This window comes from Malaclemys terrapin, chromosome 3 (assembly GCF_027887155.1).
Source record: "Malaclemys terrapin pileata isolate rMalTer1 chromosome 3, rMalTer1.hap1, whole genome shotgun sequence".
Classification (NCBI taxonomy): Eukaryota; Metazoa; Chordata; order Testudines; family Emydidae; genus Malaclemys; species Malaclemys terrapin.
In genome coordinates this window covers 116,900,770-116,928,177 of record NC_071507.1, presented here as the reverse complement: position 1 = coordinate 116,928,177, position 27,408 = coordinate 116,900,770, and the positions used below count along the sequence as shown (strand labels likewise).

General features: G+C 42.6%; 1 protein-coding gene across 7 annotated transcripts in view; it reads right to left on the bottom strand.

The window, feature by feature from the left end:
• Positions 1-3,654, bottom strand: part of TBC1D32 (TBC1 domain family member 32) — a 167,106-nt gene extending 163,452 nt beyond the window's left edge. For 2 of the 7 annotated variants that reach the window (XM_054023056.1, XM_054023055.1), the window contains exons 1-2: positions 3,252-3,325; positions 2,816-2,890 (exon numbers count right to left, since the gene is read on the bottom strand). Coding sequence is in view for 5 of the 7 variants with exons in the window: in XM_054023055.1 (XP_053879030.1) it covers positions 2,816-2,827 (12 nt within the window). In the remaining 2 variants the exon portion in view is untranslated. The other 5 variants (XM_054023051.1, XM_054023052.1, XM_054023057.1 and 2 more) reach the window with 5 other exon arrangements.
• Between the last annotated feature and the right edge of the window lie 23,754 nt (positions 3,655-27,408).

The following is a 27,408-nucleotide window of genomic DNA, read 5'->3' as shown; positions in this document are numbered from 1 at the left end:
TTTGTATGCAGACAACCCCTTGAACACTTACTACTCAAAGGACTAAGCCTGTTAAATAGCAGCAGATATAAAAATAGAGAGGCCTCCTCACCAATAAGATCTAAAGATAATACCTTGATGAGAAACCCAGAAGCCATCTCCCAACCCTTCATATACATAAGCATGGCTGAAAAATGAAAGAGCATTGGGAGTCTTATTAGGAAGATGCCCTGGGACTGGAACCCCTCTTATAAGCACCTTCTTTCATACCAGCCTCTGACTAATATGTGCTTGATAAATTTACAGCACGGACCAGTTTGCATGTTAAAAGGGAGAAATGACTTTCTTTTCTCAGTCCAGCACAGAGCCTTCTATAGTCCAAAGGATCTCTCCTATTCAACATCCTCCCACAACCTCTGATTTTTGGATTCTCCTTCCCAAGAATAGCTCCAGGGCCTGATTTGGCTGGTGCTCATAGTTTTCCCAACATCAAGAGCAAAGTGAAATCGACATCATTTTTTAACTGTCCACATGGCTGTCAATATCACAGTGGCCTGACCAGAGACTTGTAAATTTCACTCTACAGAGTCCTAAGAAAACTATGAGCAGCAAAAGTAAGGCATTAGAGCTGTCTGTATGCCAGGTCAGCAAGACATCCTTGTGTCACCTCATGTTGTGAGGGTTTACTCTTTCAAAGAAAGAAAGAAAGCTTTATTTCTGCCTAGAGTAATGGCGTAAGCGTCTCGTTTTCCAAGGAAAGTTTCCTACTCCATAGCGGTGATTGGATTTTTCATAATCTGTATCAAGGAAGGATGATTTTGAGACGATTATTTTTTTTCAAATTATAAAAAGCACTAATCTAAAAACCTGTAAATGCCTGTATATAAATGAGATATGCAAAGTTAATATCTGTACAATGAATAACTGCCACTAACAACCAGTATTAACCAACCCACAACAATTTAAGGACCCACTTTCTGCAAAAGATTTATAATATTTAAAACCTGAACAATCTTTCAACAGTCAATAACGTTCACAATTTGAAGCATTTATCTAATGATAGTGGATATTTTTATATTTCAAACCTGAAATCAAAATTGTGGCAAAACATCATTGATTAGAGTCATATTTAGTACAATCCAGGGCTTGCAACTCTACTAAAATACTATTTTCAGGCATTATTTTAATTGGTTTAACATTTTCCTTTGCCAAACTAGTAAACTTGTACAACAACATTTTATTTTGATCAAACACAATTCAAAATTAGCTCAGGTTTCTTGCCACCAAAAAAAGCATGTCAGAAATAGCTTTAAAATAGACAGGCTGTATTCCCTGTCGTATTCTTACAACTCCATGGTGTCCATTCCCTATTTTTAAAAACCCTCAGTCTTTCTAAAAAATTAATCAAACTCAATGCATTCCAAGGAGGTAAATGATACACCCTCACAAGTGTCTCTATTATCAGTTTGTGAATCTGATATTTCCACATGTAATCTTCAACCCCTTAGTAAGAGTCATTTAACATTTTAACAGGTTTCAGAGTAGCAGCCGTGTTAGTCTGTATCCGCAAAACGAAGAACAGGAGTACTTGTGGCATCTTAGAGACTAACAAATTTATTAGAGCATAAGCTTTCGTGGACTACAGCCCACTTCTTCGGATGCATATAGAATGGAACATATATTGAGGAGATATATATACACACATACAGAGAGCATAAACAGGTGGGAGTTGTCCTCAGAGTTGGTAAGACAACTCCCACCTGTTTATGCTCTCTGTATGTGTGTGTGTGTATATATATCTCCTCAATATATGTTCCATTCTATATGCATCCGAAGAAGTGGGCTGTAGTCCACGAAAGCTTATGCTCTAATAAATTTGTTAGTCTCTAAGGTGCCACAAGTACTCCTGTTCTTCTTTTAACATTTTAATGTTTTTATATACACACACACACACAAACACATACATACGCATGAACAACTTGGTGTTTTTAAATTGTGTAAAAATTTAGAGTATTGGTTAACAGTCACATTAAAAATTAAAATAAAGGAAGAAAGAGATCATTGCAAAGTATTTGTAAAGACATCGTGAATACTGTTTCTAGTTTGCTCTAAATAAACATCTGGTTTAAAATACCATCAGCTGAAAGGGACGACATAAAGGTGTTTTTTTTAATTGACACTTTTTTTTTTTTATTCCCTGAAAGATTTAGATCTACCTTTTAACTGAAGGTTAACTGAAATATCAAGTCTAGTTTTCCCTGGTTTTAATATAGGACCTCTCAGTTACGATGTCTATGACCTGTCCTGTAAAATGATCCATGTAGTCAGATCCCTGTTTACAGCTCCATAATAATAAGGGTCCGTCCATGAGAAAAAGCTCGTAGGACTAAAGTTTAACATTCTAAACGAAGGAGTAGGGGTAATGAAATTTACCAAAAGCCACCTTAAATCCAAAATGTTAAAATTAATTTAGCTTCAATAATAAATTAACAGGATTTTAAAATAGTCTGACTAAAAATTCCTACTCCATTCAATTGCTTAACATTTACTCTTGACACCTATGATATAATCATTTTGCTAGGAGTCCAGACTAGAAAGGACCTGAATTTCTAATGGAAACAAGTGGAGGTAATGGGTGGGGAGGGAGTTTTTTGAGGGGTGGGGCAGTTTTTCAGGTCTTTCTTATATATTATAAAGAAGCATAATGGGCACATACCCATTATTCATTTTGGCAAGGTACCTTTCAAAATTTTGAGAGAACAGCCTGATTTTTAATTTACAGTGGTTACAAATAACAGTACTCTGTGCACCTGACAACATAAATGATGTCAATTACCTTCATCCACATCAATTGCTGAAATCAGAATATGGGCCCTTGTCACCCTGCGCCTAAAGAAGGTGACTGTCAAACCTACAAATCTGAAGCAACACAAGCGCTTTAAAAAAAAAAAAAAAGCGCAATTGAACTGCTGGCTGCCCCCGACGCGGACGCTTCTACCCCGTTAATGTGCAGTGCCCAGGACGCCCGGAAACCCGGGGGGGGGGGGGATTACCCTGCCGGCTCGCGGCCCCTCACCGCTGCCAAGGGCGCAGGAAACACCTTTGATTCGTGGGGCTGGGAACGCGGCTCCCCCGGCCTGGCTAAGGCTCCGCAGCGTCCCGGAGCCGCTTCGACGGGGGCTGCCCGGACATTAGGTGACGGGGGGCGGCTGGGGCCTTAACGCGGCGCATTTGTTTCGGCGTTACGGGGGGGCTGAAAATCCCCAAATTACGCGTGACCCCCGGACAGCCCCCAGGGGCGGGGCCCGGGTCCCTCTCCCCGGATCCAGGCTGACCCCGCCCCGAGCAGGATCGCCCGGTTGGTTCGCGGGCCAGGCGGGGAGCGGCTGCCGGTCTCCGCTCACAGACACCCCCTTCCCGCCAGGATCCCAGCCCGGGCAGGGGCTGGGAGGGCGTCACTGAGCCAGGCCCGCGGAGGGGCAGGTGCCAGCCCGGGAGGCGGGGTGGGAGCCAGGCCCCGCGAGGTCTCCAGTGCAAAGAAGCGGACATGGGGCCGGTGGTTCCCCCGCAGCGCCGCGCTCCAGGGGGGCGGGAGTCACCTGGTGGCAACGGCGGGGACTCCAGCGTCGCTTCCCCCCGACCGCTCGCAGAAGCTCCGGCCCTTAGCAACTAGCCACGCGCCTGCTGCACCGTCTCGCGGCCCCCTAGCAACATCGCGAGAGGCCTGGCGGGGCGGGGCGACTGAGGCAGGGGTGCCGGCTGGGAGGCGGGTGGGAAGAGCAGGGACACGGGAGGGCCTGGCCCAGGTGCGGCGCGGGCGGAAGGAAACCAGGGGCAGCTGCTTATTTGCTAGAGCGCTCTGAGGCGGCTCCGAGCTTGGTGGGACCATTGTGCAGGAGGAGAGAGGGAAGACACCGCTGAGTGACACATACCCTAAGCCACCCCACTTCCTCCCTCTCCCCATCCCACTTATCACATCTGGTTGCCTTCTCCAAACGTGAGAGCGAGCTCTGTGAAGCTTGTCCCTTCCAGCAGAAGTTGGTGCAATACAGCATATTATCTCTCTCTCCCACTTTGTCTCTTTCATATCCTGGGACCAACAGGGCTACAACAACGCTGCACATATCTCCTGCTTTCAGCCACACTCTCATGCTGTCAGTTTTCTCCGGGAATCACCTGATATCTGTTATAGATCATTGTGCAAAGCAGAGGAAGTCTGTCTCTGTACAGTGTCGATCTGCTCTCTTCCCTGTCTGCCCTCTAAACACTTAGGGAATTTTTCTGCCCCATACACCCAGGCTGACAAGGGGTGGGGGGTAGAAGCCGGTACAAATTACTGAGGCCCGGCAGTCCCGAAGGGGGCCCGGGGCCCGGCTTCCCCTCTCCTCGCCCCCGCTTGGTCAGCCCTGTTTAGCCAGTCTGCCCTTGCTGGGGGGCCCAAAAAAATTCCGGGCCCGGCTTCCCCGGCTTACCCCCCTCCCCCACCCTCATTGGCCCTGTTTGGCTGGTCTGCCCTTCACCAGAGCCCGAACCCGCACTCGGTGGCCCTGCATACACCCACTGTTTATCATAAAGTAATGGCAAGAGAGCAGAAGTCATGGGTTACTTTTGCCCATGGGTCAGTAATTTGGAGAACTTTCCAGGGAAGGCCAGAGTTTATGGAAGAACAACCAGACACTACCTAAAACAATTTCAGAAAAATCTGTTCTCGGAATTTCCAACATTATGGAGTACAGACTCAGGCCTGCCCACCCTCACTCAGATGAGAAGCTAGTGGACCTGATTATCCTGTCCCTTACTTTGCTTTTACATTGGTGTGATTCGTTTGATTTTAGTGCTATTAGTACAGATTTACACCAGTAGGAGAGCAGATTCAGGTACAATGGGGCTACCTGCACGTACAAGGATTTATAGTGTCATAGGACAACAGAATTTTCCATGAGAAGAGGGAAATATTATAACAAGTGCATTAAAATTGATACTTACTAGATTTTCTTTCCTTCAAGTAAGTGAGCACCAAGCAAGAGTGGAAGCAGGACTGCACCATAAACTTTAATTTCCATATCATTTTTCAGCAGATGGTTGCAATAAACAATACAGTGATATGATACAATACATGTACATTATGAAGAAAGAGATAAAGTTGATAATTATTTATTAAATTTCATGCTACATAAATATAATTCTATTTTTAAAACTTGAATATTTTATTCAAAATGTAATCATTTTATTGATTTTCAAATTATCAGTGTTACTGGTATTCTTTTTAAGACCCTGATCCTGCAAATGACTGGGCAAGCTTTAAGTCAAGAGGGCTCTGCACGTATGAGGAATTCACCTGCATGGACTGACATAGTTAGGGTCCAAGTGATCAATATGTACTTACTAATTATCTGTAAAAATTGGTGATAAAAAATAAATAATGTATCAGATTGAAACATCCACTTGTCCTATCAAGTAGGATTTAAGAAACTTCCTCAGGTGCATGCATGACAGCTATCAGCAGTGAAAGGAAATTGACAATATTTTGGCCATTCACACTGCCTGTTCCTAACAGGCTTGGGAAACATGGTAAAACTAACTGAAGTCTTGTCAGTTTCTGGCTTTCAATCTGCAGTCATTTAAGAAGCTAGATGAGCTCCTGCAGAAGTTAGGAGGATGAAACAAACTGGGCAGGAGGGAGAGGAAGAGACTAGAAGGAAGACCCCAAAAATGATGGTAAAGGGAATATAGTTTCAAAGTTGTGACAACTAAGGCCTGGTCCACACTAAGCCCCCAGTTCGAACTAAGATACGCAACTTCAGCTACGTGAATGACATAGCTGAAGTCGAAGTATCTTAGTTCAAACTTAAAGGTACTTACCGCGGGTCCACACGCGGCAGGCAGGCTCCCCCGTCAACTCTGCCTACTCCTCTCGCAGAGCAGGATTACCGGCGTCGACGGCGAGCACTTCTGGGATCAATTTATCGCGTCTAGACAAGACGCGATAAATCGATCCCAGAAGATCGATTGCTGGCCGCCGAACCAGCGGGTAAGTATAGACGTACCCTAACAGTCAGCTTAATAGGGAAGGTACAGGCACCTAACTCACCGACTCTCACCTTTCTTAGCAGCTGGAGAAGGATGCTGGGCATCTTACTTGCTCACTGCCCTTGGCACCTGCTAGCTTTCTCCATATTTTCCATACTGTCCCTGCCTATCAGTTTCTGATAGACTTTTTAAGTCTTGATAATAATATAGGATTATATTGTACCCCCCTTCATTAAAAATCTGTGGGTGAGTAAGTTTCATAAGGTTCACTTTCAAGATTTTGCTTGGAATGTTCCTATCAAAGTGTTACCAGAAGATTTGAGACCAATTATATCAAACCAATGAGTTTTCCTAAAAACACTGCTTTTAATTTAAAATCTTTATTCTTAATTTATCCATTCCGGTAATTAAGGAATTTCCAGGGAAAGCAGTGGCAAGCTAACTTCCCTTGAAAGGACATAAATACAGCCTTCTGATCAAGAATGGACAGTTAAGCAGTAAATGTTTGAAAACAAAAGTAATATTTATTTAGAAGTGAGTGGTTTCAGTGAAAGAATAGAAATAGATATAATAGGGTTACGGTTAAAAAGGGAATGAAACAGCCCGGCAAATAAAAAAGGCAACACTATAATAACAATTTCAATTAACTCTATGGCATATAATTATATAACAGTAGAATCATTCATTTACTACTCTAATCCTTATAACAATATAACAATCAAGCATGTTAATTAAACATTCAATATTAAATACTTAAACTAAGCATCTTGTAAGCACTGGCCTGGCGGTTACTAAATGGGTAGGAGCAGATCTCACCACAAACATCCAGCTTATTTACACTTGAGGCCTATACATTCTACGATGGTAAAATAAAAGAAAGACTGGACTTATAAGAGCTTTCTTAACAATCCCTCTGAATCATGTTAGAGGTCCTTCTGCTCTGTCTATGCCAGGGATCTCAAACTCAATTTAGCTTAGGGCCAGGGCCAGTCCTCAAATAATATTATTCATGCCACCCAGAACCCACTCCCCAAAACTCTGCCCCCCCAAAACTCCACCCCCCTCCTGCCTAAGGTTCTGGGAAGGTGTTTGGGTGGGGGAGGAGGTCTGGGGTAGGGGATTGGTGTGCAGGCTCTGGGAGGGAGTTTGGGTGCAGAAGGGGTGAGAGGTTGGGCTCTGGGAGGGAGTTTGTGTCTGGGGTGCAGGCTCTAGGATGGAGTTTGGGTGCTGGGTGCAGGTTCTGGCCTGAGGCAGGGGATGGGGGCGCAGGAGGAGGGGGTGGGGTTGCAGGCTGTGGGAGGGAGTTTGGGGGCGGGATGGTGTGTATGGGAAGGGGAGGGTGCAGGCTGTGGGAGGGAGTTTGGGGGCAGGAGGAGGGGTGTAGGAAAGGGTGGGGGTGCAGGCTCTGGGCTGGGGTAGAGGGTGGGAGTGCAGGAGGAGGGGGTGGGGTTGCAGGCACTGGGAGGGAGTTTGGAGGTCGGGGGTGTGGGAAGGGGGAGGGGGTGCAGGCTCTGGGAGGGAGTTTGGGGGCGGGAGGGGTATGTGGGAAGGGGTGGAGGTGCAGGCTCTGGGAGGGGGTCGAGGGGTGCGGCGCTTACCTGGGGCTCCAAGGTGGGACGGGGGGGCCTCTGCACGCTGCTGTCCCCAGGCACCGCCCCTGCAGCTTCCCATTGGCCGCAGGGGCAATGCGCAGAGGCACAACCCCACCCTGCTCCGGGGCCGCAGGGAGTGGCCAGCAGACATGTGGAGTGAGCAGGCAGACGCCACTCAGCTCCACTGCGCTGCCGGGGCCCCAGGCCATTGTAAATCGCCTGGGGGGGGGGGGGAGAGCGCCCGGGGGCGGCAGGTGGGGCCAAGGGAGAGACCCAGCCCTAAAACTGCTGGAGCCCCACAGGCCACATTGGGGAGGTTCACGGGCTGCAGATAGCCCGCGGGCCGGGAGTTTGAGACCCTATCGTTTGGGAGCAATGTTTAGGGAGCGCTGATGGCAATCTGTGCTATTGTTCAAGGGGCTGCCTGCTTCCACTGAGGTAAAGTTTCTCCTCAGGGAGCAGATACACAAGCCTGCTTGGCTGCTGCTGAGGTACAGAGGGTCGCCTGTATATATTGGGGTTGCATTCTTGAAAAGATATACACAACGTATACCGGGGAATTGTTCCCCATAAGAAATAATGGAACAACAGGGGGATGCGTTCACAACTTCACCACGCTCACTATGACAATGCTTTTTTTGCCTAAACAGTGTGCCTTTTCGCAATGACAGGTTAAATTATACACATTTTACACATAAAACATTTAATAAAATAATGTAGAACCCTACCATTCAAACACATAGAACATTTTAATACAGTAAATACAGTAGAGTAATATAGTATAAAACAGTGCCAATTACGTTAAACTTAGGTAGGGGTGGTGGCTGGATTTTCTTGGGCTGGATTTTCTGAGGCTGACTTTTTGGTTGCAGAAATCTTAAAAAAGGATTTTATCAATGTCTGTTCTCCTGCTGAATCTTTGAATGATAGATATCCCTGTAGCAAGCCAGTGTATCATTGAGAGCCCTGGGGACGTTGGCAGACCATTCATGAAAAGGATCACCGTTCTGTATGATTTCCGTCATCTCATCCAGCAATCCAAAGAACAGGAGAGATTCTTTGTTGTCAGACTCCTGGTTTCCTGCCCTACGTCGTCATCATTGTCATCATCATCTTTGCTTTCTTCAGATATCCGTTGTTGGTCCAGCTCAATCCATTCCTCATTTGTCAGTTGCTCAGCGTGAGACTCCTGTACATCATCATCCTCCATCTCCTTGAAGCTGACATCCTTCACCAACTTGACAATTTCTTGCTCAAGAGCAGGAATGGCATCAAATCTCACAAAGCTGTGGACAGCATCTGGGCATGCACAGCGCCAAACGCTGTTCATACATTGCAAAGTGACCTCTTCCCATGACACGTCAATGTTTTCCATGCTGTTCAAGATGTTGTAGGACTTCCAAAACTCCTTTACACTGGGCTTTCCTTCACCTGCCATCTCCTTAATCAGCATGGAGAACATTGTCCGTCGATAATAAGCCTTGAATGTGGCCATTACACCCTGGTCCATAGGCTGCAGCAATGATGTGGTATTGGGTGGCAAAAATAGGACTGTGATGTTCAGGCAGAGGGCTTCATAGTCCAGTTCATGGGCACTTGCATTATCCCGCAGAAGCAAATTATCCAGCAAACTACGGGGAGACAAGACTTGATGTAGCCCCTCATTGCCTTTGAGTTTTTACTGTGGTAAACAAGCAAGGGCTTCAAACTTGTAATCACCTTCTGCATTTCCCCTAAGCAGAAGGGTTAAGTGATCTTTTGAGGCTTTGAACCAAGGGGCAGTCTTTTCGTCATGAGAAATATAAATCCTCGTTGGTATCTTCTCCCAGTGAAGGCCCATCTCGTCAACGTTAAAAACTTGTTTTGGAGAGTAGCCACCTTCCGAAACAATTGTGTATAGCTGCGTAGGAAACATTTCAGCTGCTTCTTCATCCGCACTAGCCACTTCTCCTGTGACTCTTACATTATGTAGATTGGCACACTTCTGAAATCTGTGGAACCACCCACAACTAGCATTGAAGGCCTCCTTTTCTGCTGTTGAGCTCTTTCCCTCTCTTTCCTTTAAATCAGTTTGCAGGCTTTTGGCCTTCTCCTGAATCAAGCTTAAACTCACAGGCATTTTCTTTTCATGGTGGTCATCAATCCAAGCAGCAAACATTCTATCTTTTCCATTGTACTGCTTCACTGTTTCATTATCTTCATTGATGACAATTTTGTAGCACTTCAAGTGCTTTCACGAATTCAAATGGCACTCTTAAAAATTGAACGTATCATTGAAGCAAGCAAACCAAGAATACGAGCAACATCGGCTGCATGCTCACCTCTTTCAATATGCTTTATAACATCTAATTTCACTTCTAATGTTACACTCTTACGTTGCCTCTTAGACACAGGCCCACTCTTAACACTTTGAACGCGTTTTGCACTCATGATGGGTACAGGACAGTATTATACTCTGGGCCGCCCCGCCTCTTCCCGTCCAGTTCTGCCTCCTCCTCCGAGCACCCCATCCCCACTTCTCCTCCCCCACCCCGTGCCTCCTGAACGCCACCTAAAGACTGATCGCAGCAGGCAGGAGGCACTGGGAGGGGCGAGGAGGAATCCCCCATCACCGCTCCTCCCTCGCGCCTCTTGAACGATGCCTAACAGCTGATTATGGCAGGCAGGAGGCACGTGAGGGAGGAAGGGGGAGGAGTTGATTGGCGGCCCTGTGGGCCACTGGTGGATGCAAGTACTGTACTGTATAATAGGGGAACGTGTTCCAATTTATGTCGGTCCCGATCTGTGCAAACCATGGATATGCAGATGAGGACCAACATGAATCAGAACGCATTCCCCTATTGATTAGTGATGGATATCCGAAACAATGGAAAAGGGGATGTATACCAGGGACCCCCTGTAGCTGCTACGGTGGCCTCTGCTGGCTGAGTGGCAGAAACGGCCATTGCCGGGGCAACCTTGGAACCCTGCATGGACTGCTGTTACTGCTGCTGCAAGAGCTGCTTGGGAACAATGCTAGGAAGCGTGGGTTGCAGTGCTGTTGTAACTGCTTTGCTAGGATGGAAAGGCCATTAGCTTCTTACAGAAGCTGTTGCTATAGCTTGTGATGCTGCTACAGTAGTAGCTGCTTTGTGAATGATGGCCACTAGTGAGCGTTGTCTGAGGCTAATGAGTGTTGTCAATGGTTGTAATCATGGGTAGCTAGTTATTCTGCTGCTGTAAGGCAATAGTTAGCTTTCTTACCCAGCAACGTTCTGCTGGTGTGGTTGGGCCGCAGCTCTGTGAATCCAGTCTCCTTCAGGTCCCTGTCCCCTACAAGGTTTTAGCCTGCTGGCCGTCTCCTTTATATACGATTGGCAGCTCATTAGCTATAATTTATTATCATAATTCAGCCAATCAACTTTCAGGGATTTGCCTATAGTAATTTATGTCACGTGCACCGACATGTGACACTAAAGCTCAGCGAATCAGCTTCTAGATATTAGCATATGTTAATTATATGCTAATTAGTTATGTGTACTAGTAGCTCCTCCTCCTCCCATAGACTTTTATGGGCTCAATGTATTCCTATGGAGTTTTTCAGCTGACCTTTGGATGAACCCTAGCTACTTCCTGTTTGAAAGCCCTATGTATTCCTATGGGCTTCAATGGATCTCTATGGAATTTTGCTGAATCATTCCCCACAGGAAACTGAATTTACTATTGCATCACAGGAAGTGGATCATTACATCATAGGCAATGGACCCCCATGTGTCCTAGAAATGGGCTCTCCCACTATATTACATCACCCGATAGCCACCATTACTAGATTTTCTAATTTAAACTATTCTAAATTTTTATTTAATTAAAGATTTATTCCTAAAAGTAATTATTGTTCTGCGCATTCCAAAGGATCCTGATACTATCGCCACTCATTTTATGTCCAATTAAGCACTTCATAATTTTTCTGAATTTAAACCCTTTCTCGAGATTTCTGCACATCTTCAATTTAAAATGTTGTAAGGCATTTCGGGCAATAGAGGCAAAATCTCTGGGCACAAAGGGTAAGAGACATGAGGCCGGACAGCAAGACTTTCATCCCTACAAATCCTGGGGATCAATGGAGAAAGCTCTCTTTGAGACTGCAGTGTCCTTTCTAGGGTGATAATTGGTCCTCATCGAGGAAGTGCAGGAGATGTCTCCCTTCACTACAGAGGTTGCATACTTGGAATAGAATTTACGCTTCTTGGAGCAGTATTAATTTTTGTGCAGTCAATCACCAGGCTTGGAGGACAGGATGCAGCAGAGAACAGCTGCTTTCTGGCATGCTTCTCCCAGTATATAGAGCTCCTGTCCTACAGTCTCTGGGGCAAACACTTCCAGGTTCTCATGCGGAGCCTGAAGAGGAACTGATGTTTTCCCTCTCATGCCTTCTAACCCAATTCTGTTTGCTTCTGCTCCCTTCTGCTCGTGTTAGTTGAAGTAAATCACAATGCAAGCTTTAATTTTCTTTCTTTCTTTCTTTCTTTCTTTCTTTCTTTCTTTCTTTCTTTCTTTCTTTCTTCACAAAATATCCACAGAAAAATTTCCTATAAAATGTATGTAGCAAAATCACAGGTTGTGAACACATGAACCTACATTTTTATCAATAAAGTTCATCTTTGTGATCTGACTTGGTGGCCCTGAGTTGGCACTCAGCATTATTATGCAAGAGTCCTTTTTGATTTGTTGTCCCAATTTCTAACCTCTCTCCCCTGGAATAAGAGGCCAGGAATAACAATTTTAGGCCTGGTCCACATACAGAATTGTACCAACATAAAGGTGTGATTTTATACTGATTTAGTTAAGTTGGTGCAATGTTTGTTTGTGGATTCTAGTCTATCAGTTTAAACTTGGTTTGTATATATTTAGCTATCACCAGTGAGATAGAAACTGAACTGATATTAGCCATTTTAAACTGATATAATAAACAAAAGTGGCACCAGTTTAACTAAACCGATCTAAGGGCTGGTCCCCACTTAGTCCGGACTTCGGACTAAGGTACGCAAATTCAGCTACGTTAATAACGTAGCTGAATTCGAAGTACCTTCGTCCGAACTTACCGCGGTCCAGACGCGGCCGGAAGTCTCCCCCCGTTGACGCCGCGTACTCCTCTCGGCGAGCTGGAGTACCGGCGCCGACTGTGAGCACTTCTGGGATCGATCCCAGAACATCGATGGCGTGCCGCCGGACCAGCCGGTAAGTGAAGACTAGGCCTAAGTTAAACTGGTGTAACTCTGTAGACAGTCCCTAAGACAGGCCTTCTTCCAAGTGGCAATGGAAAACATTAACACAGCTATCTATGGCAGGCTTCCCCTTAAAAACAAAACAGACAGACAAAATTTGTGTTTATGCATTCACCATGAGTTCTCTTTGTGTTTGTTTTAATACAGAGTCTTTGAACATAATTACATTAGTGCAGACATCTATGAACTGCTTTCAGTGTTTCCTCAGGATTTCAGGCAAAGGTGAAATAAATGTTATCAGAGAAAAGCAATGACAGATGGTAAAACTGTGGTCCGTGAAAGGGAAAATTATCTTTGGAGTTGTTTTAAAGAAGCTGTTTCCCATAAATAAGTAAATACATTTATTCCATGTGTGAAAATCTGTGACATTGTAGCAGAAATTTTGGAAGCCTTCATGATCCATTGCCAACTTTGGGCAATCAGCAGCTGACCTTCCCGTGATCTGCTACACATCATCCATCCATCTCCTCTCAGGTTTTCCCCGGCTATGATGTCACCTCGCTCCCATACCTTCCATACTAACTTTCTCAATGTTATTTTCCTTGTTATGCCTAATGTGACCAAAGTACATAAGTTTGTGTTTGTTGATTTCTGACTTCAGGGTATGCTTCTCTCCAATAGTATTTCTAACATAGGCATTCATCTTTTCTTTTTCTTTTCACACCCAGAAGATACACAAGAGTCTTCACCAGCACTACTTTTCAAAAGCTTCAATTTTCTTCTTGTCAGCAGCATTAACTTCCCATGATTCACGTGCATAAATGGTTATGGAAAAAATTAGGTTTTTCAGCAGTCCACACTTTCTTAAGGGAGGCCATAGCAGACTGAGCTATCCCTAGTCATCTTCTGATTTCTTTGGAACAGCATCCTTGGTTGGATATAGACGATCTCAGATATTATAGTAAATTACAATATTTTATAATAGTTTTATTTTGTATTCTAATTGGCTACCAAAATAGTTTGATCGTTCATCTCTAAATGTGAGTATAAATCTCAGTGTTAAAAGGTTTCAGGCATCAGCATTAGGTCACTTATTTGTGCTTTTCTCTTTTCCCCCATCTCATTGAATTATTGCAGTACCTAATAATGTTTTTGATCACTGCTTATTGATTTGGTGTGTAACTAGTTTAAGCTATTCCATTTACTGCATTACAAAATAGGTAAGAATGAAGGATTAATGGCCTTTATCACCATTATAGTGACTAAGAGGCAGAGCCAAGATTAAAACCCAGAACTTTCTTGCTCCCAGCTTGGGGTTTAGCCCTTAATAACACCACACATCAAGTCTTTCACCCTCTACAATACAGTACAGGGAATATACTCTGCACTTAAATAATGAATAACAATCTCAATGAGTCAATAGCAAAACAAGTCTTAGTGACAGTAGTACATGTCTGGATGGCCAAGGCAAGGATTTAATGGGCCAAATTCTTCTTTGGTATAACTTCAGGGGAGGCAAGAACTTAATCCTGGGTATGTCACTGTTTCTGTATGGTTTTAGGCAAATTGCTTAATACTGGTTTCTTAGTTTTCACATTGGTAAAGTGAGGATAATAAAATCTATTTCACATTGCTAATGTGAAAAGTACTATGAACATGTGAAGCATGATATAAGTGCTAACTGGTGGTTTTACTATAATTCTTCAATATAGTCTAACAGTAATTTCTCTTCTAATTAGTTTTTATGGTTTATACCATCTGTAACCTGAAGGTGGCAGCAATATTTAACTACTGCCCTGCACATCTCTCAGATTTTTGAAGCTGTTGACCTGAAATCTGACATTTGTTTAAGCATTAGTTTATTAAGGAAAAGAATATGACGGTGCGGGGCTTTTTTTGTTGCAATTACTACTCAAAAATATTTCTCATTGTGATTTTTCTTTTGTGGTGGAATTACTAAAAGGTGTGATTTATATTCATTCTTTTTAGTTAATGTATGCAAGGTAAAGCAATAAACTATAAATAAAAACAGAGTTGTATCAATCGTCATGCCAATATTAAAACTACAGCTTGATATCTCAGATACCAAAGTGAGCACATTATACAAGCATGGAATAAATACAAAGTAAAGAATAAAGCACAGATTATTATTGTTTGCTTGCTTTTAGAAAATCTCTGATAGACATTCACAGATTAAAGGGGTTGCTTTCTGGAGACGTTTCCTAAAGTACTAAAATGTTTTGTGTTAATAAAACACTCTGCTCTCACACACAGTTAAAATTATTCCTACCATTGTCTTCAGTGAGCTTTGGATTACTGAACATTGTGGGGTGAGTTGCCTAACCGATGTCTGGGCATCATTCCCATTAACACTACAAAAGTTATCTATGGACAGCAAGTGGAAAATATAAATGGTGCTATGGAATCCCACTCAGTCCCTCTTCGCAGTTTGATTTTGCACCATTTATAATCACTCTGTTTCTAGTCAGTCAGCCAATTTTATCTCCATACCAGACACAATAGTATTTTAATTCAAACAACATCCTTTTGATCTACCTCCTCATATCACATTTGTCTTGAACTCAATATACTTCACATTGTTTTCAAGCATTTTTGTTACAGGCTGGGGCAAAGCAGTTATTGGTGGTTTAATCCATTGTAGAGTCATCTGATAGATATTATCCCCATTTGGAGACTTGTGTGCCCTTCTCCAAGCAGAGTGGATTGGGACCTGCAGATCCCAACTGCAGTATAGTGGGAGGGTCATCATGGAAGAGAGAAATGATATCTGCAGGATACTTTCCCCGTTTGCCACTCCTTAGAAGTCACTTTTGTAGTGCTTTGTGGAGTTCCAGCTCTGCAGAAGGGAAGAGGCCATACTGCTAAGGATGGTTTGGTAGCAGTACAAAAGCTGAGGGTTTCTGCATGGATGCTCATTGTCGCCAATGGATCCCGTGATAGCCTCACTTATCTTGTCAGTTGAGCAACCATAGCTGATGGAAAAATAAGGAAGAAACTCCATGGGTATAAATTTACATACTCCTATGTGAGTTATCCCCACGTAGGGAGGCATCGGGGCCTCAGATTTGTAAATAAATCTTTACTACCCTTCTGTTTTATAAGGAATCTGCTGGATGGTCACAATGGTTTTTTTGTACTTCTCCTATTCTTTTACTGAACATGAGTAATTTTTCTTCTTTCCTCCCAGTAAGTCCCTATTCAGTATCCATAAGATGCTGCCACACAGTCCTTTTAATTTCAGCAGGTTTGCCTTTCAGAAGCTGAATACCTTTATAACTGCCTGCATTTAATCTCTTCCATACAGTGAATGAGTACAACTAGTCCATGATCTCTTGCTCAAGTTTTTCTTACTAATTCCTAAATTAGTAAATTAGCTGAATACTAATTCCTCTGAGAGTGTCAAACTGGTATGTTTCAGAAGCAATTCATCAACTCCTCCTCTTTCCTGATGTGGTGTTCTGCAGCTGACAAATCTGTGAATTCCCTTTTGTTTTCTATCTGTCTCAGCTTAACCTGTACAATGTGTCATTGTTATCAATTACTTCATTGTTCCATCTGAGTTACAATGCTTTTGTATAGAGAAACCACACCCTCTCTTCCTTTCCTCTGTCCCCCATCCTTACACAAATTTTATTCATTAATATGAACTATAACATTCCATGCGTAGGGCTTTCCCACTACATTTCTGTAATACCAGTACCCAACAAGACAGAATTTCCTCTCTAGCATCACCTCAAGTGTTTCCCATCTTCCTTCTATTTGTTTGTGGAGCCAGACACTTAAGCTATTTGCTTCCTTAGCATTTAATGTGTAATGTTCAAATTTAGTGACCTGTACCCTTCCTTTCAGGGGGAATACAAAGGGGTGGGGGGAACTAATTAGAAATTATACACAAGTAGGTTTGCTTGGTTCATTTTTAAAGTGCTTCAAAAATGCTTACTGAAATTACTCAACTCAAGTGGAGTGCCCCAAGGGTCGGTCCTGGGGCCGGTTTTGTTCCATATCTTCATTAATGATCTGGAGGATGGCATGGACTGCACCCTCAGCAAGTTTGCAGATGACACTAAACTGGGAGGATATGCTGCAGGGTAGGTATAGGATACAGAGGGACCCAGCCAAATTAGAGGATTGGGCCAAAAAAAATCTGATGAGGTTCAACAAGGACAAGTCCTGCACTTAGGACGGAAGAATCCCATGCACTGCTACAGAGTAGGGACTGAATGGCTAGGCGGCAGGTCTGCAGAAAAGGACCTAGGGGTTACAGTGGACGAGAAGATGGATATGAGTCAACAGTGTGCCCTTGTTGGGCTGTATAAGTAGGGGCATTGCCAGCAGATCAAGGGACGTGATCATTTCCCTCTATTCAACATTGGTGAGGCCTCATCTGGAGTACTGTGTCCAGTTTTGGGCCCCACACTACAAGAAGGATGTGGAAAAATTGGAAAGAGTCCAGGGGAGAGCAACAAAAATGATTAGGGGGCTGGAGCACATGATTTATGAGGAGCGGCTGAGGGAACTGGGATTGTTTGGTCTTCAGAAGAGAAAAATGAGGGGGGATTTAATAGCTGCTTTCAACTACCTGAAAGGGGGTTCCAAAGAGGATGGGTCTAGACTGTTCTCAGTGGTACCAGATGACAGAACAAGGAGTAATGGTCTCAAGTTGCAGTGGGGGAGGCTTAGGTTGGATATTAGGAAAAACTTTTTCACTAGGAGGGTGGTGAAGCAGTGGAATGGGTTACCTAGGGAGGTGGTGGAATCTCCTTCCTTAGAGGTTTTTAAGGTCAGTCTTGACAAAGCCCTGGCTGGGATGATTTAGTTAGGGATTGGTCCTGCTTTGAGCATGGGGTTGGACTAGATGACCTCCTGAGGTCCCTTCCAACCCTGATATTCTATGATTCTCCTTGGGACTGAATTCTGCTCTCAGATGCTCATGTATAGCTATAATTCACTTTAATAATGTGTCTGTATGTGTGGGCAGAATTTGGCCCTTAGTTTTCCAGGCTATGTCAAGCATATGTCAAGCTATATCAACTTTTTAGTAGAAGTGTGTATATATAGGACCATGAAAGAATTATGCTTTGTTTCTCAAGTATTTTGAATGACGGTAAACTAGCTATGACGTCTGCAACTGCCTAAGTGCTGTTAAAAAAATTAAAAGCATTACAAATAGTAACACCAGTGTTTATTTCAATTCAGGAAGACAATATTTTGTACTTTTATTTTCTTTTAGTTGTTTAATTTCTCTTGAAGACTGCTGTAATTTTACATCTAGAAGTTTTTAGATCTCATGTAAACAGCTGCTGGTATGAAGTAATGGAAAGGGAGAAGGAATTTTACAACAAAATAGCTTTAATGCCTTCTCACCATGACATTTTGCTCTTTTATCTGTACACTGAAGTTAGTATTTGGTTCCTAAGTAAATTATGCTGTGTAATAGAAGGTAATTAGAACACACACACACATATATGGTGTTAAGTACATAATTAATCCTAATCTCTTGGAGAGAAAAAAATGCATTACATGTATGTCTTTTCTAAAGTTAATGAGTATAATTCCAATAAATTCATTGAAATTATGTTCTGGATTAATTTGGCCCAATAAGTCTGCAAATATATTTCATTACCATGCATCATAAAATAAGCTCCAGATAACAAAGAAAATAGTTAATATTTTACTGATAGTTACTGTAGCAGTTTGTGACATAAGTAAAGGTCCAGCAGACATGTGGCTGTAGCCATCAAATTCATTCCCACTTGTGATCTAATTCCAGATTTGATTCCAGGTGCCTACAAGAGAAAAGCATGTCTATTAACTCCCTTGTACAGTTATAATGCTGAGTTAACCCCTTTGCACAATATTTCTCAGGCTGAAACTAATATGTTGACAAGGAAGTAAAGTAATGCTTTATTTTTAGTACTTTTAAAAGTAAATATAATGTTCATAAAAATGCCACATGGATACCACTGCAGAATGAAGTCCCCTGTTAGCCACAGAACAAGTATAGCATAGAAAGTAACAGTGCAGACTTCCCTGCCACTACCTTACAAATGTGCTTCCAGCCTGACTTAGATGAACTATGAAAGAGTAGTTTTTATTTTCTATGAACTCTCACTCCTTGACCTTGAAGCAGGAACAGCCAAAAAGGTTGCCAATTTTGGAGTTTGTGAGAGGCATCATATCAGCTAGGGAGTGGTTAATGTGATATTTTATGTGCACATCGCAAAAGTCACTATCACAGTCAGCTCTAATTGGTATCTTCGTTCGCACTCTCAGCAGAGTAACCTCATGGAAACTGGACTGCCTGCTAGTTAATGTTTGCAAAGTGCATTGAAGATGGAAAGCTCTGTATAACATAATTTATTGCAAACTCTCAACCTACATTACTAGGTTATACCACTCAAAAAAAAATGGCACCATAGGCTCTAGGGGCAAGAAGTATGAATCATCTTGAGATTAAAGTATGGCACTGAGAGTCAGCTGATCAAGGTTTATTCCTGGCTCTCCTACAGATTTCTTATTTGATTTTAGCTGAGATTTTTAGGCCCAGTTCCTCAAAGGTTTTGATTTCCATCAGCGCATACATAACTTTTAGGATCTGGGTTTATTTCCTCTATTCCTTGGTTTCCTCATCTGTAAAATGGGGACACATGGATGTTGTGAGCTTGTTATTAGTTGATTAATGTTTATAAAGGACTCAGGATTCTCGGATGAGTGGTGCTACACAAGAGTAAAGTATGATTATAATTTCTGTAAGTAATATTTTTTCTCTATTCCTCTTCGAGTCTACTCTTCTTTGCTCAGTACTGTTTTCTTGCCTGGGCACTGTGCTTGCCTTGGAAGATGATGAGCTCACTGAAGGGATGAAGAAATCAGTGGAAGAGCCTCAGCTGATGTAAATTGCCGTAGGTCCAGTAACTTTAATCAGAACCCTCTGGTTTTAAGAAGGATGGCCCAAATCCCCAAATTTGATTTCAGTGGGAGTTAGGCATCTAAATACCTTTGGGGATCTGGGCAGTTGTGCTTACTGCTGAAGTGTACTTGGCTCTTTTCATTTAGTATCTTGAAGAATTTTAATGAAATGCCCCTGCTCAGTGTCTAGCATTTTAATTTCACTAGCTTCCTTTGATGCTTTGTAGCACTAAATAATTGTAATGTCAATGTGTTTCATATTCATTACCTTATTTTTTATATACCTTATGGCAGTGATGTGTAATATAGTGCATAGAACTCAATACAATAAACGTGGTGATGAAATCAAAGTCAATTTAAAAAAAATAATTTTAATAGGTGTCCTAGTTGTGGCAAAATTTATATATATAAAATGTAAGCAAATTTTTCTTCTTCCTCCCACTTTTTTATTGAAGAAACAAACAACAGTAAATTAAGTGTAATTTTCATGGAATTTTATAGAAAAATAGATTTTGATATGAATTAGAGAATAAATTTTCATTGAATTCCATAGCTCTTACACCCGATTTTTAAAATTCATTTTATCCTTCTAATGCTCTGTTTCAAGTGTAATTTGAAGCTCAATCCTGAGAATTGCTGCACACTCTCAACTATTGGAGTTAATCAGTGTCTGACCTTGCAGAATTGGGTCCTTGATCTTTCTCATATCTGCTCACATATGGGCAAGGTTTCTTTAATTATAGAAACCATAGAAATGTGGAAATGGAACGAACCTCAAAAGGTCATCTAGTCCATCTTCCTGCACTGAGGCAGGATTAAGTATACCTAGACGATCCCTGACACGTGTTTGTTGAACTTGTTCTTAAAAGCCTCTAAGAATGGGGATTCTACAACCTCCTTAGGTAACGTTGCAGTACTTAATTATCCTTATAGTTAGAAATATCTTAACAATATATAACCTAAATCTCCCTTGCTGTGAACTAACCTTATTACTTATTGTCCTGCCTTTGTGGACAGGGAGAACAATTGACCACTATCCTTTTACAAACATCCCCTTCAAACATATTTGAAGTCTTATCATGTCCCCTTTCAGCCTTCTCTTCTTTAGACTAAACATGCCAATTTTTTTCAACCTTTCTTCATAGGTAATGATTTCTAAAATACTTACCATTTTTGTTGATGACCTGTTTAACTGGACCATTTTAATCCCCAATCCTGCAAAGATTTCATGCGTACTTAACCTTACTCATGTGAGTAGTCCCATTGAAATCCACTCCCATACATCAAGTTAAATATAGTCTTCGCAAGATTGGGGCCTAAATGTCTACCATTTTTCATATTTTTTTTTTAAGGAAGGTCAGTGGTGATTCTTATGAATAATAATAAAGTACCACTCTATCATATCTTTATATAGCTAAGCTATTTTTTCTAACTTGGCTTTTGTTCTGCATATTCGATAGGCTTTGAGTCAGATAGATGTTATAGCAAATTACAACCAAAATGATGAAATGAAGGAATTGAAGGCAAAGCAGTACTGGACCATATGGAACAAAATAGATTTTGCTTCAGTGTGGGTATGCATTGGAAGTCAGAGGTTTTATATGACCGATAGGTAGGATGCTTGAAATTCAGCCAGTCCTTTATGTCATTATTCTAGCAAGGTGAGTTTTCATGTTTCTCAAAAAGTCAGTTTAACCTGTCATCTCTTAATAGTATGTTGTTTGTGTCCTGGTATGAAAGCATTGGTGTATAATTCATTATGCAGATTCTACTATCTTGAATAATTCTCATAATATCATTAATATTGGCTTTTTCATAAATGGATAGCAATGTGAGACAAATGGAGATACCCGCTCGTGTTCTCCTCTTGCTCCAATGTAACTCGCTAGTGTTAGTGAGAGAATCACACCTACTACTTTTAGTGTGAGTGCAGTATATGTGCTATAATGTGAAAGACTGGCACAAGCGCTCTATGATCATTACTATTCAGGCTGGTGCATTTATGGCCCCTATGGATTTTTAAGCAGACAGATTGCAGAGGCTCATTGAAAACAAATGAAGCTGTTCAAGTGCTGATTATTCCAGAAGAGCCGACCAAATTAATTAATACTTAGGTGTGAAATGAACTTACGCCTTCTGTTTTCCCTAATACATCTCCTATGGTACTAATTTATTTTCACTATACGTTCGTACAGAATGGATGTAAGGAACATATGTGAGGCTGAGTTAAAACCTTCATTAGATAAGCATTGCCACATTTCTTGTAAGTTTTAGTAGCATAGCTGTTGCCTTAGCCTTAGTTCTTTAAAAAGTGTAACTTGCTGATACTTAAACACTGTTAGTGTGTTTCTAAATGAGGTATCTTTTGATGATAACAAAGAGAAATTGGTACTTAGCAGTTATATTATAGCACAGTATTGTATCATTCCACAATCTTTTACAGTGTACAATTGGGTTTAAAATGGGTTGTTTGAAGGTTTTTGTTGAGGATGTGTAAATGGAAATTGTGTGAGTGGATGTTATAGCTGCAATCTTGCGTGCAGTGTAATACTATGTTGCTGGAAGGGCTTTATGTTTATGTGTGTGTTAAGCAGATTTTTTATGGCTACGGTTGTCTCTTGAGCATTTTTAGTATGAGAGATCCACAAAATGAAGCTGAATGGTCCCGACGCCTTTAGTATGAGCAAAAAGGCACTTAACCATAGAGTGTTCCAAAGTGCAATATAAATATTATAGACATTTCGGTCAGTGCTTTAAGACACGATCTGCATTTTGATGGGGTGGGAAGAACCTCCTGGGACTCTGATTTAGCATAAGCTAGAATGAGAGCTCTGCTACATTTTGAAAGGGGCAGCATGCGCTTTTGCCTATGGGGGGCCAACTTTGGGCCTGATATAGAGGATTAGTGAGGGGAATAGTCCTTCCCCAAATTACACCTATCATTTGGGTATTAGCTGAGAGCAGATAGTGGCAGTAGCCTTCCATAGGATTAGTTCTTCTGCTTTCCCCTGGGACTGTGGTAGGCTCCTGCACAACGGCAGAAGATGGGGACAAAAACACCTTGTGGCCCAGCCTTCGGGAATTCATGCATGGCCTTGTACAATCTAGTCTTTAATTAAACTAGAAATTTTAAAATGCAAATTAAGGATTACTGGTAAAGAACTTCCCAAGACACACATTTCAAAGTGTTCACACCATCATCAGATGAGAAGTCATCTGGAGACGAAAGTTCTGTGGTCCTTCCCTAGGACAAAGCATCTTTAGAGGGAGAAGGTGGCCCAAGGATCTTCTGCCAGTCTCGTCATCCTCCTGGAGTCAGCTGACCTGGAGAAGCCTAACAGGATCTTTGTTGAGCTCCTCAGATACTTGTTTTGAATTTGGTGTTATTCTGGATTTTTACCTTGTGTTCCAGCCCAAGTATATGACACACTTCTGGGAAGCCCCCAAATAGGAGGAAACTCTTCCTAAAAATCTCACTGTAGATGCTTCTTCTCCTGCTGTCTGAGATAGGTGTAACCCTTCTGCCAGTTGGAGAGGGCAGCAAGAAGCGCCAGGTTCAAAATCTAGGGAGTTCCCTTTCAACAATATAACCCAAACCAGCTCAAGCCCCCACCTAGTAACCTGGGAAAATTTCACTCTACCCTCTGGGCACCTCTTAGAGGCAATTCTTCCCCTCTCACAAGTACAGAGTCTGAGGTAGAAAGAGTTTCTTTAATAAAAGTAACCTAGCATTAATCTGAGAAACCAGCACACACAGTATTCATAATCATAATGCATGAGCAAGACATCCACCCCAGAATACTCTGGGCAGTGTCCTTTGCTTCAGGTTCTTGAGTCCAACACCCAAGTTCTTGTAGTGTGCGCCCCCCTTAACACCCCAGTCACAGGTGATGTCCTGGGTCAGCACAGACCCAGAGTTCAAAGGTACATTTGTGTGAATTCTCCTCTGGCCAGGAGTGTGTGTGTGTGTGTGTGGGAGGGGTAAATGTCACCATACTTGCTCCACTGCCCGAGCTCCTGCTGGCCACCAGCTTGCTCGCTGCTCTCGCCAGCCACCCCTGCCAGCCACCTGCTCGCTGTGACCACCGACTGCCTGCTCACTGCTCCCAGGATGGCCTCTGCCCATCAGTCTCTTCCTGATTTTAGCTCTGGGCAGAAGCACAGTCTTGCCACAAGTGATTTCAGCTCTGATTGAGCAATTAAATAATAAAGAGGCTCCTAATGAAATCTATTTAGATCTATTCTTTGAACTCTGTGTGGGAGGGGAGGCAGGGGAGGAGAAACAGGTTAAACCAGTCTAGAGAGGATGTGAGGTTGTGCAGTCCCCTGACTGGGATACCTGTCCCCACCCCTCCTACTTTCACAGGGCTCTGAAATTTGAGGCCCTTGCTTAAGGAGGAGGGTGGCAAGCTCATTTGGGACAGGTTAAGTACAGTCATAGAATATCAGGGTTGGAAGGGACCTCAGGAGGTCATCTCGTCCAACCCACTGCTCAAAGCAGGACCAGCCCTCAGACAGATTTTTACCCCAGTTCCCTAAATGGCCTCCTCAAGGATTGAGTTTACAACCCTGGGTTTAGCAGGCCAATGCTCAAACCACTGAGCTATCCCTCCTCCCAGTAGAGGGGGGTTTCCTGCATTCCTACAATAATTACAACATTGGTAACCATATTTCACTACCCCTGCATTCAGTATTAAGGTGATTTGTACCAGCACCAGCCAAAGTTGATCACTTTGACACGGCTGTATCTGCTGAATATGTAAGCAGAGCAGGAGCAAACTGTATTTACATAAACACACCTAAAGTCTCTCCCCCTCCCAGTTAGCTGTCAAAGAAGCATTCATTCAGAGACCCTGCTTACACAGATTTCCATTTTGGTCCACTATGCACAGAGAATAGTGAGAATATCTTAACATCTTTCAGCACCAGTTTCTGATGTAGCCACCCTCTCATAAAGTAAAAATAAAGCCTCTCTCTTGTATCTACTATGTAAATCATATTAATTAGGTCAACATAGCCAGTCTTGTATAAATTAGCCTTGCTGTTAAACCTGTCAGTACCTTAGCAGAGGGACCTTTCTGGTCCCAGAGCTTGTTTCTTTTATTGCTCTAATAAAAGGCAACACATTCTCTACTTTGGCTGCTATTTAGCATCATGAAACACAGGAAGAAAATAAGCTAAAAGGTAAATAATTACTTAAGCATCTTGTAAACGATACTATGCAGTGATGAGAAGATGGAATACATTCCAACAATTATAATTACAAAGGGGAGAATATATATATATATTAACCCGAATAACAGCTTATGCAAAGATTTTTGAAAAGCTGGTTCATCAAAAACAAGTTACAAAAATAGAGGTTAAAATTAAATAAAGTCACATATTATGACTAGATTTAAGCTATTTGCTAATAGTTGAAAATCTCTGGCATGCTGTGTATTTCCACAGTCCTAATGACTTAATTTCTCTTTGCTCCTAAATTAGTTCCACTAGCTATGCATGGGGTAAATATTCTTATAGGGCCAAATCTGCTCTTAGGCATGCAAAACTCCCACTGGAATCTCAGCTTGCCAAATCCTAGTGCAGCCATTGACCCAGGGGACAGTAATCCAGTTCTGACAGAGGAGGGCCCCTCAGCCATAACCCTGGAACTGCCCTTTAGCTACCTAGCCTTTTCACCTTCCATGAAGGCAGATTTCCAGACTCTGTGCTTGTGTGGGGGAGGAAGAGGAAGACTGAGTAAGAGCCAGGCCCCATCACTACCAACACCAGAGCCAGACAACAGCTGAGAAATGGAGCTGTCAGCCAGGGATGGTGGTCCACCCAGAAGGAAAAGACCTCCCATACCTAAGGAAAAGGTAAGTAGGGAAGAACAGCAAACCCCTTTCAATTCTCTCACTCTCCACCCCACCAATACCAACTCTCCCTCCCTTTCTGTGGATGTTATTGCTGCCACCAGATAACAGTATTCTCTGCGGTCCTTGAACAGGAAAGAGAAAGATTAGGATCTATTGCAAGTCAGTGAAGGAGATGTGAGCTCATTTATATGAGCTCCCAGACACATCTTAGATTAAACAGGTTCCAACCACAGAGCAGCCTAACCTTATCCTAAGTATTGGTCAGTCTGGTGTACATGACTTAAAGCCATGCCAGAATACTGCTTGTTTAGCTGTAGTGAACACTGCAAGATTTAGCTCATCGGCAGCAAATTACAAACTTTTACATTCACTGCTAGCTTGTGCTAAACTCTGTATCGCAAGTGGGGCAATCCTCTCCCCAAGACACTTTTGTCCATCCAACATTACAGAATGTTACTTTGAACCGAGCCATCTCATGATATGAGAAAAAGTGATAAGCTGTAAGTGAACTGCTCTCATGCATGTCAGTTCCCATATCTAAACTTCACTTCACTCATCCTCTGGTAGATTAATGTATCAGCTATTTTCTCCATGAACCAAAATGAGCTTCTGTTTTAATACAATGGTGTATAAGAGGGGTCGGCAAAGTTTGGCACGTGGCTCGCCAGGGTAAGCACCCTGGCGGGCCAGGCCAGTTTTATTTACCTGCTGACGCGGCAGGTTCAGCCGATTGCGGCCCCCACTGGCCGCGGTTCACCGTCCTGGGCCAATGGGGGTGGCGAGAAGCCGTGGCCAGCACATTGCTTGCCCGCGCTGCTTCCCGCCGCCCCCATTGGCCCGGGACAGTGAACCGCGGCCAGTGGAGGCCGCGATTGGCCGAACCTGCCGCGTCAGCAGGTAAATAAAACTGGCCCGGCTCGCCAGGGTGCTTACCCTTGCGAGCCGTGTGCCAAACGTTGCCGACGCTTGCACTAGTGCAAGATCAGTGGTAATAGCCTGATCCAATTTCCACACTAAAGATAATGGGGATATTTCCACTGACTTCCCTGGGCTTTGGTTCAGGCCCTAAGTGAGAGCAGGATCATATCTGCAGCAAAGTCAGAAATAAAACACATCTGCTTACTCCCAACCCTGTGCTTTCATCATAAAACCATCCTTCTTCATATGTGACATCTCTATCATATCTTCATAAGCAACCAACTCATCACATATTTTATCCTGCAAAAATCAACGGGTGTAATCTGGTAGAAGTTCAGCAGCCATCGTACAACTAAAATATCTAACAAAATGTCCAGCTCAAGCATTCTCTTCCTCCATAAATGACATTATCTACCCTTAAGGATCTAATTTAAAGGAGCAAAACCAGAGTAATTCAGAATTGCATCTGTTGAACCACCCACAAAAAATTACACAGAAGATGTGGATGAGATATGGAAAAATCATTGGAAGCAACAAATGCAGCATCATTAAGTATGAAATCCTCGGTATTAGGTACCACCCTATACAAAGGAAGCCATTGTTTCCATGCCATATTTAGTAAATCTTTTTTCTGGCTATACAGAGTCAGTCAGGTCAGCATGTTGTCTTTTGTAGTAAGTTTCACCTTGACTGTAAACTTTTTGGGGGCAGAGACCTTGTCATATTGTGTTTGTCTGTATTATGCATACTTACAGGATTATAGAGCTAATAATTAATATATTTGTTTCAGATTCTGTGAGCAAACACCTAGAAAAACTTGCTTTCATGTGTGACAGGTACAGACTGGTCATTTAGCTGATGTTCACTTTCTGTAGGACAGGTTGTGTGCAAATTAGC